The sequence below is a fragment of the Equus przewalskii genome, chromosome 1 (genome assembly GCF_037783145.1).
Source record: "Equus przewalskii isolate Varuska chromosome 1, EquPr2, whole genome shotgun sequence".
Taxonomy (NCBI): Eukaryota; Metazoa; Chordata; class Mammalia; order Perissodactyla; family Equidae; genus Equus; species Equus przewalskii.
In genome coordinates, this window is record NC_091831.1 from 78,269,805 (window position 1) to 78,290,996 (window position 21,192).

At 40.5% G+C, this 21,192-nt stretch overlaps 1 protein-coding gene across 2 annotated transcripts in view; it reads left to right on the forward strand.

Moving 5' to 3' along the window:
• The window catches only part of PCNX2 (pecanex 2), a 281,662-nt gene that overhangs the window by 109,923 nt on the left and 150,547 nt on the right, over nt 1-21,192 (forward strand). For both annotated transcript variants that reach the window (XR_011538712.1, XM_008527506.2), the window contains exons 16-18: nt 6,777-6,886; nt 8,060-8,156; nt 21,071-21,163. Coding sequence is in view for 1 of the 2 variants with exons in the window: in XM_008527506.2 (XP_008525728.2) it covers nt 6,777-6,886; nt 8,060-8,156; nt 21,071-21,163 (300 nt within the window). In the remaining variant the exon portion in view is untranslated. The remainder of the gene's footprint in view (nt 1-6,776; nt 6,887-8,059; nt 8,157-21,070; nt 21,164-21,192) is intronic.

Sequence of the window (21,192 nt, forward strand, 5' to 3'; positions counted from 1 at the left end):
TAATCTTCATATGTTTTATGAGCTATACCTCTGGAAGGATGCCCAGCCATCCCCATCCCACAGCATAACCAGGCCCATCCTTGAGAGCTGGTTCATGCAGCCTGGAAGCATCGCTTCCTTCCATGACTTGGAATTTGCTCTCCTTAGGTTCATTCCTAGTCACCCTTAGAACCCAGCTTCATACTTGCTCCTCCATGAGGCTACCTCTGAGCACCGCCCCCACACCCCTGATCACTTCTTCCTGTGGGCTTTCACTCTACCATGTGTTACAACAAGCACTGAAACAGGTAGCTGTCTGAATAGCTGTCCAGCCCTAGTGAATGTGGGATGGATACATGAATGAGACAGCTTGTAGAGCTGGGACCTTCTAGCTTATAGTGATGATTGAAAGCATACCAACCATTTTTTCCATTTTTTATATGGAAAGTGGTGAGATGTCTGCATATTTTGCACAGTTAGCTATACGAACATTTTGGTTAGTGGGGTATACAGAGCACTGCACTGGGAGCTTGGGCCTAGTCTTGCCACCTTGGGTAAGTTTCTTCCATTCTTCCTGTTTTCTTACTTGATCAGTAATTTGAAGGGGTGAGGCCAGCTCAGCCATGAGATCTCCTCCAAATCAAAAATAATCTCTTTTAAAGATACCATGGTTTTGCAAATTTTGGCACTCTGCACATGAAAGAATAACTCATGTTGACATTCAAGTAGTCTTTCCTAGCATTGCTTCTTTGAGAAGTTTGCCTCCTATTTTATATATAATAGAAATTTATTTTAATTGGCCTCTCTAAAGATATATCTCTCTCTATATATATGGAGAGAGAGAGGTATGTCTATCTATATAGGTATCTGTAGATATAGATCGATATATCTATCTGTGTCTATTGAAAAAATTGAACATGGCTAAGAACTTGGAGCTTGAGGCCGTTGCCAGCAGTGAGCCTGGGAAGATCCAAGCGGTCTGCCTTTTTACAATCTGTCCAAGCCCAGGCAAGCCCAGTTTCTTTCTTAGAAAGAGTTGTGAAAGATCTGAGGTTGGGCTAGAAAACCTGCAAAGCAGCAGCTGGAATATGGACTCCTTGCCATCCTTCCTCCTACCCTTCTCCTTGGAAGAAGCAGCGTGCCATTCTGGCATCACTTTGCTTTTACCTTGTTGAAGGACACAGTCGTTCTCTGTCCTGCCCCTGTGGCCACACTGCCATTCATTCATGTGTAACAATTTATCCCGAAGCTACTGGTTATGCTTAAAAGAAATCACGTGTATGGAGGAATGAATACAGACTTTTACTTTTACTAGTATGGGACACAGACCAGAAGGAATGGAACAGCTTAAAATAATAAAAGAGAATTACCCATGCTAAGATCTGTCTGTTCAAATTGTGCAGCTTGGGAGAATAATATCACATCTTGGCAAGGTCAGAGTCACATTTTGTAGACGAGTTCCTGTTTCCATCTTTTCTGTCGATGGTATAGAAATAGAATGGAAAAAGGAATCTGCGAACATCATTGCTTTTCCCTTTGCCTCCTAGAAAAGGACCAGACGTAAGGTGAATTCTGATTTTTCCAGGAAAAGAGATTTCACTGCAATCCTTAATCCCCTTATGTGTCTGCTATAGTCTGGATGTTTGTGTCCTCCCAAAATTCATGTGTTGAAATCCTAACCCCCAAGTTGATGGTATTAGGAGGGAGGCCTTTGGCAGGTGATTGAGTCAAGAGGATGGAGCCCTCATGAATGGGATTAGTGCCCTTCTAAAAGAGGCCCCAGAGAGATCCTTCACCCCTTCCACCATGTGAGGACACAGCAGGAAGATGCCAGCTATGAACCAGAAGGCGGGTTCTCATCGGACACCAAATCTGCTGGTGCCTTCATCTTGGACTTGCCAGCCTCTGGAGCTGTGAGCGGTACATTTCTGCTGGTTATAAGCCATCCAGTTGATGATATTTTGCTATAGCAGCCCGAATGGACTGAGACAGTATCTCATAAAGCATATAGTATTAGCAAACATTTGCTGAGCATTTATACTGGCTACTCTACTAAGTGTTCTACAGACAGTATTTCATTATATTTGCAGCAACCCTATGGGGTGTGCGCTATTAAATTATTTTAGGAAACTGAGGCTTAATAGCTTGCCCAATACCTTAGTCCAGATGATCAGCAGAGTGAGGATTGAAGCTGGCAGTCCTACATCAGAGCCCGTGCTTTGACCTACTGTTCTGCAAAAGACCAACCTTCTGTGTACTTGTAGATACTTACGTAAAATGATCGTCCGTTTCCCTTCTCAGGTCTGTGTTGTATGGTAAGGAGGTGATGGTCGCTCAGATCCAGTGCGTTGGTTCCATATGTGTTTGTTAAATGCCTCTCAGCCCGGGCCCTGCACCAGGTGTTCAGAATACACTGGGCTACACAGATGAGTCCCTGCTGTCGAAGGCCTGGACCCTGTGGAGGGATCAGATGTTAATCACATGGTCATGGATACAGATGTGTAATCATAGCCTGAGATCAAAGATGGGCAGTAGAAGGGGTGGGGGGGGGGCAACGTCACTCGCCTCCAACTCCGCTGTTTCTGATTGGACGTTTTTACCTTTCACTCCTCTTTCTACCAATTGCTATTTTAGAAGGTAAGGAGGGAGGGTCCCTCAGCACGAGAGAGATGTGGCTGTCCTTTTGCGTTTGCGTTGAAGAGATTTAATTAAATAGAGAGTAAATGAGAGAAGAATTAGGGCAGGGGTTTTGGGTAAATAAAAGTAGGTAAACTTAATTGTTTAAACATATGTCGTCTGGCTTTAATCTATTGTCTTTGAAGACCATCTGTCATGAGTACTCCTTTTCCAATTAATAAAAAACTAACATTGACATTCTGCTTTGCAGTTTGTAAGAGTGTTTCAGATCTCATTAAGTCGTTGCAGCAGCGCTTCAATAAAGGTGTCATTGTCACCTTTTACTGAGGAGGAAGCTGAGCCACTGAGAAGTGAAGGGCCTTCCACAGAATCATTCACTCCAGGAAGCCATGAGCCTGGAATCAGCTTCCACCAGCGCTTGTTCTCTTACCCTTTCCGTCTGTTCCACGCAGTGGCAGTTATTTCCACGGTCACGGTTACTAAATCCTTCTCGTGGTGATTTTTTTTCCAGTGTTTGCATTTTTAGGGGCGGCCCGTGAAAGCAATGCATCTGCCTTCACGGAATTGTGACTTCAGTACGCAGCGTAGGCACACGCAGAGGAATCGATGGAAAGAAATCGCATTTACTAGGTTTCTCTTTTGGAAAATTTTTCATACTTGTTTTTGTAACAGCCAAGTAGGATGTGAAAGAAGAGAAGCCCTGGGTGGGTGGCCAGAGCAGGGAGTGGAGGAGGATACGCCAGGATGGAGGAGGGTAGCTCCAGCCACCTGCCAGCGCCTGCAGAGCCGAGGTTGGCCTTTCTAGAAGCTCCTGCAAGGGGAGGACCGTGTTCTCCGGCATTTCTTCAGTGCAGCCTCCACTTACAAGCCACTCCCGTGACTCCATTAAGCCTCTGCTTCCTGCTCTGTGAGTGCCCAGCACTGAGCACCTCGCTGTTCATGGCTCATCATACCGCAATTACCCGTGTGCTCTTCCTTTCCCGAGACCCTGCGTCCGTCCCCGTCGTGGGTGTGCTGCTTGGTGCCTGGCACACAGTAGTGAGCCCAGAGATGTTTGAAGAATGGACTCTTAGGAAAGGGTAAAACTCCCAAGTTTCACAATAACTTTTCTGTTATTGGCGGTGCTGTTTGTAGGGAAAATTAGACTTCTAAGGTCAAGGGATTACCTTTTCTCTGACTGTCTGATCATTTCAGTGGCATTTCACTGCCTGGTCCACAGTTGATCTAAGCTACTTCATTGCCTCACCTTCTTTTCTTGCTGAAAGTTCTTTTCCACACAGGTCCTAGAAGAGGGACTGAGGTAATCACGCAGACTGAAATCTTGTATTCGTTCACTCAAGGATGCATCGATGTGCTAACAGTTGTGACAAGAACATGGGAGAGAGAGATGCAAGGCTGCCCCTCCTCAGGGAGTGCACTGTCTAAGCACAACTATGGTCAGCAGTTCTCAGATGAGGGGGCAAGTCATCCCCATGCGCATAAGTAACAGAAGTGAGAAGTCTTCAGTGCTAAAGTAGAAGTCTTTAAAGGTGGTTTTGATGCACAGAGGAGGGCTCCAGTCTGCCTGGGAAGTCAGGAGGCAGCACCAAGTAGGTGGGACTTCTTAGAGTGGGCACTGAAGCATGGGTAGGAGTTCCCCATGGAGAGGGGAGTGGAGTAGGGCCAGAGAAGAGCGCTCTGTGCAGACAGAACCCTGTGTGCAAAGGCAGGGGGCCAGGAAGCAACGTATCTTTATGGTTTTGCTGCTGCGCATATCTTAGATGTGAGGACTGGGGCTGAAAACATAGTCTAGAGCCGGAAACTGTTGGCTTATGTAGCTTCCTGTGGAGTAGATTTTATTCAGTGGGCAGTGAGGAATCACTGGAGAATATGGAATGAAGGGCAATCATGTGATTGATTTGCCTTTTAGGAGAGGAGGACCCCTCTTCTGCTAGGGAGAGGACGAAGCGTGGGACCATGGAGTTGGGGAGGGATGTGGAGCCTGGCGTCCCATCCTCCCTCTGTGAAGCTATTATCAATAGCTTCATGGGACGAGACAGGGGAGGCCTTCCCCAGCAGGATGCAGTGAAAGGAGGGGACATATTGGAGAGAGAGTGAAGATGTATTGATGACACATGAGGAGCAGCTGACTCTGGAGATGGCAGAGGGGGAACATCTCCCAGGAGAGCCTGGTTTCTGGCTCTGGTCACCAAGTGGGGACTGCACTGAACCCTCCCATGTGAAAAGCTTTCAAAAATGGCCCAGGGTACTGAAAAGTACCCTCACAGCAACCCTTGAGTGTGTATTATTTTGCCTTTCTAAAGAAGAGAAAGCTAACCCAATGCTCAGAGACGTTAAGTAGCTTAGCCAAGGCCACACTGCTCATCTTTGGCAGGACCAGGATTCTGATCTAGGTCTGCCCAGCTCAAAGCCCATGCTGTGAAGAGGTGCTGCACCCCGGGGAGGAGCCCCACGTGACAGAAACTAGCCAGTCACTGGCTGGTGAGGGAGCCTCCTGCAGGGCTGGGCTGGCACTGAAGGAGAGGAGAGAGAAAGTACATGGCTTTTGAGGGTAACTGCTTGAAGGGGAGGGCCTTTTTATTGTTTAAGGATTCAGCAACTTAAGCATTTTTATAGGTGGGGCAGAAGGGACCGATGAAAAGAGAGGATGTCTTTCTCTCTCTCTTCCATCTGGGGGGTGTCAGCGGAATTAGAGGAGGATGTGGTCGGGGGGAGGGGTGGTCTTAGGAAGGAGGAAGTGCCCCTCTCCCTTGGATTCAGGGAGGGAGGGCATTGCTGAAGGGGACTCCACCGGGAGAAGAGAGCAGCGGAGAACGCTTTGATCACGGCCCTGGATCTTCTCGGCAAAATTGGTGGGGAAGACATCTGCACAGAATCAGAAAAATAATGACTGCCTTGTGGTGCCTTGAGGACGCTGGGAAAGTCACCACGGCAGCCCCGTGCAGCTAGGACGTTGATCTGAGGGGCTTGCAGGGCATCCCTCAGTGGAGGCTGGTTGCCTGAATGGTGTGTATGGAGCTGGTCATCTCGCCTCCTGTCTAGCTACAGGCTCAGCTCGGCTCCCTTCACTTCCCTTCCAGGTGCTGCTCCCTCAGGCTCCTAGCCATCACTGTGGGGGAGATCAAGGAAATGCATTTTAATTTGTAGGAAAGCAAGGCCTGTGGAAAGATAACCACTCGCCCTCCCCAGGGTAGCATTCACTTCTCCAGCATTTCTTAGCGGTTACAAATATGATGTGAGCACGCTTGACTCATTCATTTGTGTATTTGACTTTAAGCATAATGACCAACCCAGCCTTCTCAAATAAAACACTTGGTGAGTTAAGGGTTCAAAATCTTGAGAGAAAAGTATTGAAGTCCTTGACTAGATTCAGCCTCTGAGGGCATCGCAGTTGCTATTGATGGTGAGTGAAAGGTTAGATAGAAGTTTTCTGTGTATATGAAGACACGTGTGTGTTGGCAGGAACGTCAGGGATGGGTGGAAGGGGAACAGGGTCCCAAGGGACCACGCTGCTCAGGATGGGACACCATTTCCTGCATTCTGCCCTTCCACTCTGAGCACAGTGTGTCGATTACAGGCATCTGTACTTCTGTCAAATCAAACCTGAAGTATCGTGCTGTTTTCATTTCAAACCATTTTTCTCTTTCTTCAGGGGACTGTCTTTAATTTTGACTGAGTTTTGTTTCAGTCCACTGGTCAATCCGATCCCTAATGCATGTTTACATGCCTTATACCTTTTAAATCACTGATTAAATAAACACTGAGAAATACAGTTCTTATCATCAAGTATTACATTAAATTCAGAAGAGGCAACACATGTTTAATGTTACATCTTATAAAAATCTTAAACTTAATTTCAGACAACATGAAGTAAATAGATTCTCAGAAAAGATTAAGTAAATATATTCTCATAAACAGCAATGATTAATTTGAAATGCGCCCCGCCCCCATCCCTTGTCAACATCACTGTTTGTACATGAATAGGCATGGTTTCTTTGTGACTGTGGGGTGCTGGCGTGACCATTGGCGGAGTGATCACAGGACACCACATCCAGCCAGCTGGATCTCAGGGGTGCATACCGGAGCGTTTCGTAGAGCGCAATCCTGCTATTCCTCACCCAGCCGCGGAGTGACTTGGCTGTTTGCTGTCTTTGCCGTAGGAACCGTGGAGCACACAGCACATCCCAGCGCTGTTCTCAGCCTTCTGTGGCCTGTTGGTTGCACTTTCCTTCCATCTGAGCCGTCAGAGCAGCGACCCCTCTGTGCTCCTGTGAGTAACACACACCCATCTGTGCGCCGCCTTGCGCTCGCTCGTCCGTGCTCTTGGTGGTTGGACTGTGTTGCTGTTAAACTAGCTGGTCACTGGACGAGGGTGGGAGAAAGGCAGGACCGACCAGAAACTGATGAAAATCAAACGAACGTATAACCTTTGCTCTAGTGCTTTTGGAGTAAAACGCACAATGCCAGGCACAGATGGCTGCTAGCACTCAAGCGCTGTCTTTGCCTTTCCCTCAGTGTTGGGGGTGGGTGAGAAGCTCCAGCCTCAACAAGGACCCTCACTAGGTCGATTAAGCAGCATCGGTGCCTGTGTTCTAGGCGGTCACCCTGGGGAGACTAGACTGGCACCTCGGAAAGGAGAGCTTTAGGTTTTGTTCTCTTGTGTTTTGTTCCCAATACAACCAGTGCCCTCTGGGTTTAAAGTGAAGTTCGCACCAGAGTTATAAAATATGTTTAATAATAATCCTCAGTCACTGGAAAATATACTTTCTATTCTTTCCTTGAATCATGTCTTTTAAATCTTTGATAAATATGCACTTTGGGACTAAAAACCTTTTGCATGATGCCAAAGTTTTAGATATCAATCGATTGATATCTAATCAAGTATCAATTATCTCATGTCATTTGTCCAAACTTATGGAAGATTTTGACTTAAGATAGCTATAACTGTTTGGGAGCCAAGAACCCATAATTTTAGGCTGTCAGGTGCAGCAAGATGAAAAGCATGGAAAAATGGGGAAAAGTTAAATACGATTTGTACAATTTTTCATGTCACATATTGTCCTGGAATATTGAGTTTTGCTGCCATGTGTGTGTGTGTGTGTGTGTGTGTGTGTGTGTGTGTGTGTGTGCGAGGCTGAAACCCTGGTGGGCAGGCAGAAATAGAGAATCTCCTCTAATTTGGTTAACTGTTGACAGTTGAGGGGTCCCTATACCTCCTGAGGTACTTGACCGCTTTAATTAGGATGGAATTTGAAAATCAAAAAATTCTTTTTGTGATCACTTGAATATGCACTTCTTTTCCTTCATTATGAATTATTTAAAGTAGAGAGCACTCACTTTTGTCATTTGTGAGTGTGAGGTTTCAGGTGAGGTTGTTTATTTCAAACATTGTAATAGACACATATTTTAAAAAGCAAAACCTGTGTGTTTTTTCCATTTTCAGGTCCTTTATTCATTGCAGATTGTTTTCTAAATTTTTACACCAAAATCTGGAAGAGTTGGCTGCAGACCCTCTCCCCAAGAAGATGAAAGATTCAGTGGTGAGACATTCGTGTTGTATCATGTACGCAAGGGCGTCGCTTGACATGGCGTGGAGCTTGTGGGCGGAGCTTAGGTTCTCGACGGGGCTCTGACTAGACGGGCGTGAGAGTGACTGTTGCAGAGAGAGGGGCCTCGTCTTCTTGTGTTGACCTAACCTGGCATGTGGACTTTTGAGCTGCCTGCGTGTGTGGACCTTTTACAGCCTCTCGAAGGCGGATGGTGTCCACACGTGCCAAGGTGCTCCCTGGGTCCTCAGTTGACGCAGTTTGCCTGGATGTTCCAGTGAACCGAGTTCAGTCAATTCCGCCCTCTGCTGGCACCAAGCAGCAGGTGGGCTGCGCACGAATAAAAGCTTGTTAAATAAAAATGCAACCAAACTGCATTACGGATGTGCCCCCCCCCCCCGCCCCCACAGTCTTCCCCATGCTGAGCTCAGGGCTCTTTTTCATGGGTCTTGTGGTTCAAGATTGACATCTTCACAGCCCTTGTGAGGGCCCCTTGAGCTTTAGACTTATGTCTGGGGTTTTGGAGAGGGGAGCCACCATATTGGTTGGAGCACATGAGGGGAACTGTAGAATGGTGCTATGTCTTTGTTTACCAGGAAAATGGCTAGGGTTCAGTTTCAGACATCCTTTGAGCAGGTGTATCTCTTTGGTATCAACTTCCAAACATTAATACTTTGAGAAGCAATGCTCACTGATTATACGATCTCCCATTCGCTTGAGTATTGGGCTAGGAGCAGTCTGTCTTCGAGTCATCCTTTTCCTGTGTTGTTTAGGAACGACAGATGAAAGGAAAAGCAGTTAACAGTCTATTGATTGCAAGCTCCCCCAGCCAGGAGCCATGTCTCATTTGTGCTAGTCTCCACAGCACCAGTGCCTCATGCATAGTAGGTGCCCAGCACATTCCATTGAATTTAGACGAGTTAAATTGCAATCCGCCATTTCAAGACAATGTGCAGGACTTGTAGCCAATGTGATAACATTTAAAAAAATTCACACACAGCACTCTATGCCTTCGAGTGTGGTCACAACTCAAGCTAAAGCCCTCATGCTTGTTTGTCACCAAAAGGGAATCAAAACACAAATCACTTACTAAGAAGAAGGATGTGGCTCATTAATTTTACGTTTAAAAGCAGGGTAGAGGTGAAGCTGCGAGAGCTGAGGAGATGGCAGCGAAAAAGACGACAGACAATAGACATTCAAACGTAGCATCAACACCTCCTCTCTAATATTTTCAGCAGGATTCTTACAGCGACAAGATCAAACTGACATTCCCAGATCAATTTCCTAGAAGCCATAGAGTGGCCCAAAGTCTACCAAGAAGGTTTCCCGTGGGTATCTGAGAAAAGCTGTAGCCCCAAAGTATTCCTTGATTTCATGAGTGATGAAGATGCTTTCTGATTTGTTGCAGTAAAAATAGTGCATGAATTACAATGAAACCCGACAAGAAATTTGCCTCGCAGAAGCTGATGGCGTTTCATTAGGATAATTAGGTGTGATGGGTTAGGTGCTGCCTCGCCCGGTGTTCACACAGTCTGAAACGCTTTGTGCAATGTGGAGAGCACAACTTGGAGATGATTTAATGTGATATGTGTGTTCTTCCCTCTGAAAAGTCTAATTATAATATTTTAATGGGATTCTCAGATTCACCTTTTACCACTTGATGAATAATACCTTTTGTGTCATCATGCAAGTATAAAATTTGCCTCCTATTGTCTCTGATTTTGTTTCTCTGTGTTTCTCTCTGGCTCTCTTATTATTTTTTTTTCCTCTCTGTCTGTTTGCTTAATTTCAGTTTGTATGAGAAGGCCCTAGGGAGCCTCATTAAATCAGTTTTCCAACCTTCCTTCCCGTTCTGTTCATTTGGCCTGTGATGGGGTGGGGGAGCTGCATATTTACAAGACTGTCCACCCAGATGATTCTGTTCAGGTGACCCACAGACTGTGTTATAAGGGACATTGATCTAGAAACAGAGATACCCAGAGCTCTATCAGTGGGCTGATACATTTCCATATGAGCAACATAAGTTATGCATGCAAAGTTTATTACCAAAACTCGATAGTTAATAAAAATATAAACTTTCCACTAGTGGTTTGTTGGGTTGGTCTTTTTCCATATGCCTTGTTAGTGTGGTCTTTCAGTTTTTACCCTCACTCATCATCATTTTCAACACTCTTTCCATCACGTTCAGGTTTGTTACTTTCATTGTATCTATTTTTCTCAGTTCCCAGAGGCAAAAAACAAACAAAACTTCCTAATTTTTATCTGCACAATTCAAACAGCTTCTTTTAAACTGCTGGTTGTATCATCTAGATATTTGGGGCCCATGTCGTCTAAATCTGCTGGGTGTGTAGTGTTGGACTAGGGCTTCTTAAGCTTCTTTTTAGGGTTGGAGCATGAAGTGCTACATAAAATGCCACAGTGAATTTAAAACATGCAATATACTAAGAGCTAATATATGTATTAGGCAAGCATGCATGGATTCATCATTAAAATAGGGAACAAAATATTAATATCCTTGAATATTGTTTTAGAAGTTCTGGCTAGTGTAAGTCCTGAAAGAGAAAAAAATGTAGATTATAGTATTATATACATATAGATGCACAGAAAAGTTTATGGAAATCTACTATGATTAATAAGAGAATTCATAAAATACCACCAAGGACAAGGGAATTTAGAAAAGTAAGAGCATTCTAAGACATCGGAAATAACCTTAGAAAATATAATGAAAACATCCAACTCGCAATAGCAACAAAATATATAAGTTGATAATAGGAATTATTTTCATAAGTAGTGTCAGAAATAAAGAAAACTATGGCAGCCTATTAAAATGTAAATTAAATTCTGACCTGATTTTGGATATGAAGGCTGATTTATTAAATGCCAGTTCTTTCTAATAAATTTATAGGTTTAATATAGTTCAAAACAGTTCCAAAGGAATTATTTTCACAACTTGGGGAAATGATTCCAAGGTCCATTTGGAAGAATGGCAGTTAATAGTAGCTAAAAAAAACCTGAAAAAGAAAAATGAGAAGGAGGAACTTAGCACTTCAAGATTTAAGAGTATATTATAAAGATTGAGTAATCAGAAAAAAGTATGAGACTCATCCAAGATTAGAGAATGGGATTAGTGAGTCAGTAAAACCCAGAAAGGAGACAAATTATTTATATGAATGTATTATGTGGAAATTAAATGTCACAATCAAGAATTGATTATTCGATGTGTGGCAGTGAGGTAATTGTTTAGCGGTAGGAGGGCGAAAAGAATTTTATGTGCTAATCCCTCATCAGACACCAATGTAAGTGACAGAGAGAAAGAAAAAGAGAGAGATCGAATGAGACTTTTCCATCGCTGATATTATGGCAGTCTAAATTATTACACCCAAACTCTCTGCTGATTCAAATGGCAAATTCTGAATAAAATCCCAAAAAATCCTTCTTAAATGTGACAAAAAACTGACAAGATAATAAAGAATTATCAAGTCAAAATTTGAGTGTACAAGGGAACCTGGAGGAACCAGAGCAGGAAGCTTCTTTGCCCCAAGTGAGTCTGCCCAGCCGGGGAACCTTGAGCCTCAGTTTTCAACCTTCAAACTGTGGGGAAGAGAAATGAAGGCTCAAGCCTGCCAAGGTGGGTGTCCAATGGGAGACCATCTATTCAGCTGGGACACTAAAGGGCCCACTCTCGGCTGGAGGATGAACCAGAAGAAATCAGTTCCATCTCCTCAGTGCCAGGGGGATGCAGGCAGACTTGTTCAGTGTTGAATACAACAACAGCAACAAGAGAATCCTTGAGACGTAGCTTTCCATGGATTTTCAGTCCAAATTCTAACATCTGGATAACACAAACCCCTGATTTATGAATATAGGTTAAAGTGGCCCCTGACTGGAAATACCTCATGGCAAAAGAAAATGTGAATCTTCTCTAGAGAATTCCTTTCTCCTGGAACTGCAAGTGTTCCCAAATCAATTTTCTAAGGGAAGCGAGCAGCTTTCAATAAAAATTTAAAACTACACAAGGAAACAAGGAACCAGCAGAAACAAGTCTGCAAATACTTCAGATATTGTACCAATCAGACACAGATTTTCAAACAACTATACTTACTATGTTTAAAGAAGTAAAAGGCATAAAAGTTTACAGACAATAGAAAATATTTTAAATGACCCAGCTTGTTTGAAAGAGAGCCAAATAGACCTACCTAAATAAAAAGCAAACACAAAAACAAATGAAGCAATTGAAGTAAAAAAAAACAGACATGGGAGATTAGATACCTCTGAAGAGAGCATTAGTGAACTGAAAGATAAAGACAAAAGGAAGTGTCCAGCATGCAACACTAGTAGACAAAAATTAGGGAATATGAAAGAGAGATGAAGAGATGTGAAGGACCCAGTAAGAAGATCTGACATATATCTAATCAGAATTCCAGAAAAAGAGAGAGAGACTAGAGCATAATCCATATTGGATGAGATACTATCTAAGAATTTACCAGAATTGGTGAAAGACACTGATCTAGAGATTCAAGAATCCCAGTGATCACAAACAGGATAAATTAAAGAAGAAAGAATCCATATTGGACAAACCATAGTGCAACCACAGTACACCAAAGACACAGACCATCTTAAAGCAGTTAAAGAAAATGAACAGATTACATTAAAATGAATGGCAGACTGAAAGATACCTTACCAAAAGCAATCGTAGAAGCCCGAAGACAGTTACTGTGTGATGTATTTAAAGTTCTGTGAAGAAAGTAACTGCCAAGCTAGAATTCTATGCCCAGTGAAAATATCCTTCAAGAACGAGGGAAAAATAGAAATACTTGAGTTTGATGTCATCCATTTTGTTGATTCTTTCTTTTGTTTCTCTTGCCTGAGCAGACATATTCAAAAAGATACTGCTAAGACCAATGTCAAAGAGTGTCCTGCCTATGTTTTCTTCTAGGAGTTTTATGGTTTCAGGTCTTACATTCTAATCTTTAATCCATTTTGAGTTAATTGTTGTGTATGGTGTAAGATAATGGTCTACTTTCGTTCTTTTGCATGTCGCTGTCCAGTTTTCCCAACACCATTTATTGAAGAGACTTTCCTTTCTCCATTGTGTGTTCTTGGCTCCTTTGTTGTAAATTAGCTGTCCATAGATGTGTGGGTTTATGTCTGGGCTCTCCATTCTGTTCCATTTTTTTAAATTGAGGTAACACTGATGTGTAACACTGTATGAATTTCAGGTGTATGTCGTTGTATTTCACCTTTTGTATAGACTACATCATGTTTACCAAAGGAATAGTTGCCATACACATGTGCCCTTTTACCCCTTTTGCCCTCCCCCCACTCTCCCTTCCCTTCTGGTAACCACCAATCTCTTCACTGGATCTATGTGTTTCTTTTTTTGTTTGTTTATCTTCCACATGTGAATGAAATCGTAAGGTATTTGTCTTTCTCCATCTGACTTATTTCACTTAGCATAATGTCCTCAGGGAACATCTGTGTTGTTGCTAATGGCAAGATTTCATCATTTTTTATTGATAAGTGGCTACCTCAATTTAAAAATCATTTTTTTAAAATAGTCCGTTTCAAAGAAAAAAATTGAAAAAATATTTTAGGCAAAAGCCAAGAGACCCTCACTAAATGTAATTCTGGAGGATATTCTTCAACAGAAAGTGATCTCAGATGGCAAGTCTAATTTGCAAGAAAGAAAAAGAGAAAAGAGAGTGTCAGATACATTTCTAACAGTAAATCTAAACATTCGCCGTATAGAACCTTAATAAAAGTGTACGATTGGCTTAAAAATGTAAGGTTGAATTAAAATGCATGACTACAGTAATGTACAAGTTTGGATGGAGGGAGAAATGGACTCCAAGACTTAAAAATTCTTAGTAATGTCCAGGAGACAAAGATAGTGCTTAGCTTTAGACTATTATAAGTCAAGTACACATGTTGGAATGTTTAAAGTAACTACTAAAGGAATGGAAACAGCGTATAATGTCCAACCCTCTACAGAGAGAAAAATGGAATGGTAGAAAATAGAAATTTGTCGTAACTAACAAAATATAATAGAACTCCTCTGTCACACTGTACTTAAAAGTCAATTCCAGATGGATTATAAACCTAAATATGAGATGACAAAACCTGAAAGCACTTAGAATCATGATAAAGGAAATTATCTTCATAATATTGGTAGGAAAGAATTTTTTTAAATAGCACAAAAATTCAAATTCATTAAACTTAATGACCTTTGATTTATCAAAAAATACCAAAAAAGAGACTAAATAAAATAAGCCACAAAATGGGAAACAATTTAAAAAATATGCATAGTTGATAAAGCACCAGTGTTAAGAGGAGTATAAAATTCTTATAAATCAATAAGAAAGCTTGGTATCTCAATTAAAATACAAACACTTCACAAAAGAGGAAATATAAATGTCCCAAAACAGGAATGGCTATGCAGCCTAGTTAATAATCAGGAAATTTCAAACCAAAACCACACTGAGTTACCGTTTCACACCTACCAGACTGACAAAAACTTAACAGTTCTTTCAGTATGAAGTGTTGACAAAAGTGTAGAGCAGAACTCTCATGTCCTGCTTGTGGTAGTGTAAATTAGTGTATCCGTTTTGGAAACGGTTTAGTATTATAAAGTTGAAAATACATAGACTACAACCAGCAGTTCTACTCCTAGATGTTTACCCTGGAGCAAATCTCGCACACGTGGACCGGAATAGACATATAAAATTGTTCATCATAGCATCTATTCATGAGAGCTCCAGACTGAAGCCATTGGAAATTGCACCCACAGTAGACTGAGTAGGATATTGCAGTGGAAAGGACCTGACTGGAGCCATATGCAATGGTGTGTGTGAATCTTAACCACATGAAGTGAGCAAAGGAAGAAATACACAAACAAAAACAAACAGTACGGTGCCGTCTATTGGGTAAAAATAGGCAGACTAAACCAAGCCACTTACAATTGCTTACATATGTAGTAAAGTCATTTTTTTAAAAAAAAAAAACAAGAAAATTATTTTCATGAGAGTCGGAATAGTTGATAGGGACCCCCAGGAGGGGAAAGAAGGGTTTGTGATCAGGGAGCCACATACAGGGGTTTTTTAGGTACTGTAAATGCTAGATTCCTTGAACTAGTTGGTGATTACTGGGGCATTCACTTTATAATTATTATTGAAATTGTACATATATATTTTATATACATACATACACACACACATAGTTAGATTTGAGTCCGTAAAAATTGTGAACCTCTGTGTGCAAAAAAATGGCAATAAAATTAAAATAATTTGGTAAGCTATTTGTTGCAAATTTGACAAAAGTTAAATATCTTTCTTATACTAACAACTCTGACAATTACTATTTAATTTTTAAAACTCTAAATCAAATGATATTAATTTATATATTTCATTTAGGAGCAAAACATTTAGTATGTAAATGTATGAAATATGGTTACTCTTCTTGTAAATAAAGAAATGCAAATTAAAATAAGGTGGCATTTTTTGGTCCGCTCAGCACAGGATAAAGCAATGATATTGCCAATTGTGACAAGATGCGATCTCTTAGACATTGTTAATATGTTAATATTTGTGTAAATTATTACGATCATCTGGAAAAGCATAACTTATCAAGCATTCTAAAATATTCATAACCTATGATATAGTGAATGTATTTGTCGGAGTTTTTCTAGAGAACTAATTCAAAAGATGAAAAAAGATTTGATGCATAAAGAAATGATTGTGCTATAATTCATCATGGTAAAAAATGGAAGGCAGCTTAATATCTAGGAGTCAGAAAATGTTTGCGCCAGCTATAGCTCAGTCAGTTTCATTCACTCAGTTAATATTTTGAGTGTCCTCATGGCATGTCCATCATGGCACTGTTTGTATATGTATGTGTGTATATGTGTATGGCATCATTAGATGGAGAATTATTTAGCCATTCAGTGACTATTAATAAGTCTATGCAATAATATATATAAGGTTTACCAAAGAAAGTACTGTTGAAAAGGGAGAAAATTATGTGTATTTTAAGATTAGATCTTTATAAAATATGCGTAGAAAACCCATATACATCATGATTATAAGCTAGAACCTTGGTTCAGCATTCACAGGCAAAACTACTGGCCAGGAAAACACAAAAATACTAATATTGTTAGAATCGGGATGTAATGGTTGTGAATGGTCTTTCCCCTTTTTTCTCTATGTTCTAGAGTGCTGCAGTGTTATTCTGTTATCCATAATGGAAACATTAGTTAACAATGAAAAATTGCAGAGACCTAAATTTGCGTTTTGCTTAGGTCTTTTGTACTCTCATTTTTGTAAGATCTAACATCGTATGATTCACTTTTAAGATTAGGGTATTTATCAAAAGAAAACAGAAATTCTAAAACTCTTGTTTAAATAAGTAATTCAACAATCATAGATTTTTTGTTCTTCAAGCGTGTGATTCTCAGTAATTCTCCTTTTGTGTAACAAAACTAAAATTAAAAGAAACCCCTCCCCAAAACTCATATTTATATCTTTTAGAAACAGAGATGTACAATAATATATATTTAAATGAGCAAAAAATTACTTAACAAGAAAACCAGTCAAAATTACAAACTTTTTACAATATTAAAGGCTACATTCACAGGACATAGCAACCATCTCTGACGTCCAAGTGGTTTTCAGGATTCACTATTTCAGTGATTTATCAATCATTTCAAAATTTACTATTTTTTAAAAATAGTATTTTCAAGAATAAATTTTTGGAGCAGGATAATATCTGCTTTTTGCTGGCTGTAGGGAAAGAGGAAACCATTTCCTTTTTATTTTGCTGATGTTATGTTCACCAATATCAAAAGAATGGACTATAGTTTCATTAATTAGCATCAAGAGTGAAAAGCTTGGTAGTTACCCTTTGCCGTCTCCTTTTGGCCATGTGCAGCTTCAAATGGGGTGGAGGGAGTTGTTTGACTTCTTATTGAGTGTAAAGTTGTGGATATATTATAGATAAAAGTCCTTTGTTGGGTATGTGTTTTGCAAGTATGTTTTCCAGTCTTTGGCTTGTCTTTTCATTCTATAACGTCTTTTGAAGAGCAAATGCTTTAAATTTTCATGGAATCCAATTTAATGCCTCTTTTTTATTTTACAGTTCCTGCTTTTAGTGTCCTATTTAAGAAAGCTTTGCCAAACCTGAGGTCACTGAGACTTCCTTTTATCTTTTCTTTGGGGAATTTGACAGATTAAGTTAGGTATATGATGCATGTTGAGTGAGTTTTTATATACGATATGAAGTTAAGTCTCAGGGTATATTTTGTTATTTTGTTTTTTGTAGATGGTTGTTCCAACACCATTTGTTGAAAAAAATTGTTCTTTCCCTCATTTAAGAGAAAGCTGTTGCTTCACCTTGACACTTTCGTTTAAAATCAGTTGACCGTCTATATTTTGGTCTATTTCTGACTTTATTCAATTCTTTTGATCTAGATGTGTGTTTTGTGCAGTATTATCAATACCTGGTTGCTGTAGCTTTGTAAGAAGCCTTAAAATCAGATATTGTTCATCCTCCAACTTTATTCTTCTTTTTCAAAGTTATTTTACTATTCTAGGTCTATGGCATTTCCAAATAAATTTTTGAATTAGCTTGCCAATTTGTACAAGAAAGTCCTGTTAGGATTTTTATTAGGATGCCATTGAATCTTATGTAAATCAGGTTGGTAAGAACTGACTGCTTAACAATACTGAATCTTCAAATCCATGAACACAGTATTTCTCTCCATTTATTTCTTTAGTTTCACTCAGCAATGTTTTGCAGTTTTCAATGTACAGGTCTTGCACATTTTCTGTCAAATTTATCCCTAAATATTTTATTATTGTTTGATGCTATTGTAAATGGTATTTTAAAAATTAAGTACATGAAAAGATGCTCAACATCATTAGCCACTGGAAAATGCAAATTAAAACCACAATTAGATACCACTATACCAAAGTTTCTCAACCTTACACTGTTGACGTTCTGGGCTTGATAACTCTCTGTTGTCAGGGATTGTCTTGTACTTTATAGAAAGTTTAGCTACATCCCTGGCCTCCACCCACCGGATGCTAGCATCACTCCTCCGTCTCCCAGAAATGTAGCAGTCAAAAATGTCTCCAGACATTGCCAACTATCACTAGAGAGGTAAAATGTCCCCAGTTGAGAACCACTGCACTACACAACCACTAGAATGGCTAAAATAAAAAATACTGACTACACCAAGTGTTGGCAAGGATATGGGCCAATTGGAACTCTGATGTACTGCCAGTGGGAATGTAAAATGGTTACAATGACTTTGGAAAACTGTGTGGCAGTTTCTTAAAACATTAAGCCTAAGCCCACCATATGATCCAGCCATTCTGCTAATACATACTTATACAAGAGAAACAAAAACACATGTCCAGAGACATGTCCGTGAGTATTCATTGCAGCTTTATTTGTAATAGCCAAAAACTGGAAACAACTCAGATGTCTATCCACAAGTGAATGGATTAGCACACTCTGGTATGTCCATACCAAGGAATATTATGGGGCAATAAAAAGGAAGGAACTATTGATACATACAACAACATGAATTAGTCTCAGAATAGTTACCCTGAGTGAAAGAACCCAGACCAAGAAAGAATAAATATTCTAGAATTCCATTTGTATAACATTCTAGGAAATGAAAACAAGTTATAGTGATGGAGCTGATCAGTGGTTGCCTGAGGACAGAGTGAGGAGAGAAGGGGGCATAGATTAGAAAAGGTCAGGAGAGGAAACTTTAGGGCATGGTGGATGTGCTAATTATCTTAATTATGGTGATGGTTTCATGGGGAGATACATATGTCAAAACTCATCAAATTGTGCACTTTATATATATGCAGGCTTTTTGTATGTCAATTATACCTCAATAGAACTGTTTAGAAATTACAATACAGAAAAGAATTGGGCAAAAAGAAAATTTTAATGAGTAAAGGTGGTTTAATGGTTTGTATTTACAAGGGATACTCATGGCACTGACAAAAATCAGTGGAATTCGTTTGCATCATCCAACTGTGCAAAAATTAACAATAATTTGAGCTCATTCTCCTCTGGCTAGAAATGCACCCTCCTCCCCCAGCTCTTGCCCTGCTGACCCCCTGTTTTGCCTTTCGACCACGATGAGTGGTCAATTAGAGATGACAATTTTAAGTTAGAATATTTGGGAAAATGTTCGTCTTCCTTTTGGATATGCATTCAGTAATTTTTGAGTGACATAAAGCCATGTCAGTGAAAAATAGGGAAAAAAAATTAGCGTATCACCACAGCCTGAAGACGCAGTGAATTGCAGAGCTTTCCTCCGGTAAGGTCTCCCCTCTTGTAAAGGTGTAGAATGAAAGGACATACCTGAATTTTGGCCATTTGCTAATAGTAAACTTTTGGCAAAAACCTCTGATGGCCAAAATTTTATAGATTTAGAATTAAAAACCCGTCATTTTCTGTACTCAAAAATCGGACTACCATTATTAAGAATATAGTTTATCACTGTATGAGTCCTCCCATATTCAGTATCTTTCTGTGAATTGTATACTTTTGAGATGGGAAATTAAAACAACTTTAGCAGATAATTGATAAGTTGATGTTGAGAACGTACTCATCACTGTATTATTAATTACTCTAACCAAGCCATGTTGATTTTTTTATCACATGGTTCAGGTCGTTATTACTCTATTTAAACTATCCTCCTGATTTCTTCCTATCACGTTGGATTTTAATTCAACCAGAAAGCCAGCAGCATGGCTTGCAAGAAACTATATGTTACTTTTAAAAACAAGAGAAGAGGGCCCGGCCCGGTGGCACAGCAGTTAAGTTCACACATTCCGCTTCTCCATGGCCCAGGGTTCGCCGGTTCAGATCCCGGGTGCGGACATGGCACCGCTTGGCACGCCATGCTGTGGTAGGCATCCCACATATAAAGTAGAGGAAAATGGGCATGGATGTTAGCTCAGGGCCAGGCTTCCTCAGCAAAAAGAGGAGGACTGGCAGTAGTTAGCTCAGGGCTAATCTTCCTCAAAAAAAAAAAAAAAAAAAGAATAAAAAAATGAAAACAAGAGAAGAAAGAAAATTGGGGATGTAGGGCAACAAAGGTGTATATTCACTACAATTTTCTGGCAGGTGGTGTTCAAAACAGTTATTTTAGAGCATAATTCCTTTTGAATATGAGATATTGATGTATTTGTATTGATGGTTTCAGAGTTTCCAGGTAACACTGTGATACCTTAAAATGTTCAATAATCGTGTGCTGCAGCTAGCCAGCCTCTGTAGAAAGAAAACAACTGATGGTCCCATACATCCCTTTCGGATCCATCAGTCAGCAACACTGTGCCCTATTTGAGCCGACAGGCCTTCCGTACATCTGCAGTATGAATAACCTTCTTTAGTCTAAGTTTGCTCTGTTTTCCTAGCCCCTGCTTGCACCACAATTTTGTGTGAAGGAAAATTATTAGCAAGTTACTGACATTTCATTTTCCACATATGTGTACATAATACTTATACATATTTAAATTATTTGGAAATGGCCTTTACCCTATCTGAGGGGTAAATTAAAATGTAACATCTGTTCTGATCCAAAGAAAGAAGTAGATGTGTAAGAGAGGTCTGTGTGGCATGGCCAGGCTGTTTGCATGTTAGAATACATGCTGTGCTAAAGCCAGATTCTTAGCGTTTCCCCTACTCTTTGCCTTCGTCTCCCTGGTATTCCTCAAACAGGAAGGGTGAACAGTCCTTCCAGTGTGCACCACTGGGAATCTATCAGGTAAGTGATGGGCTGAAGAGCAATTTATCCAGGGTCAATATCCTGTCTCCTGATTTTCATGGTGACACAGAGGTGCTGAGAGAAACAAAGAAGAGCGAACTGTACCATTGTTTTCTCTTTACAGAGGGAGATCTTAAAGTCGGATCTCATTATCTGCTCGGTGGCTGCTGTTCTGTCATTTGCGATCAGTGCCAGCACTGTGTTCCTGTCCTTGCGAGTATGTACCATTCAAACTTATCCTCTTTC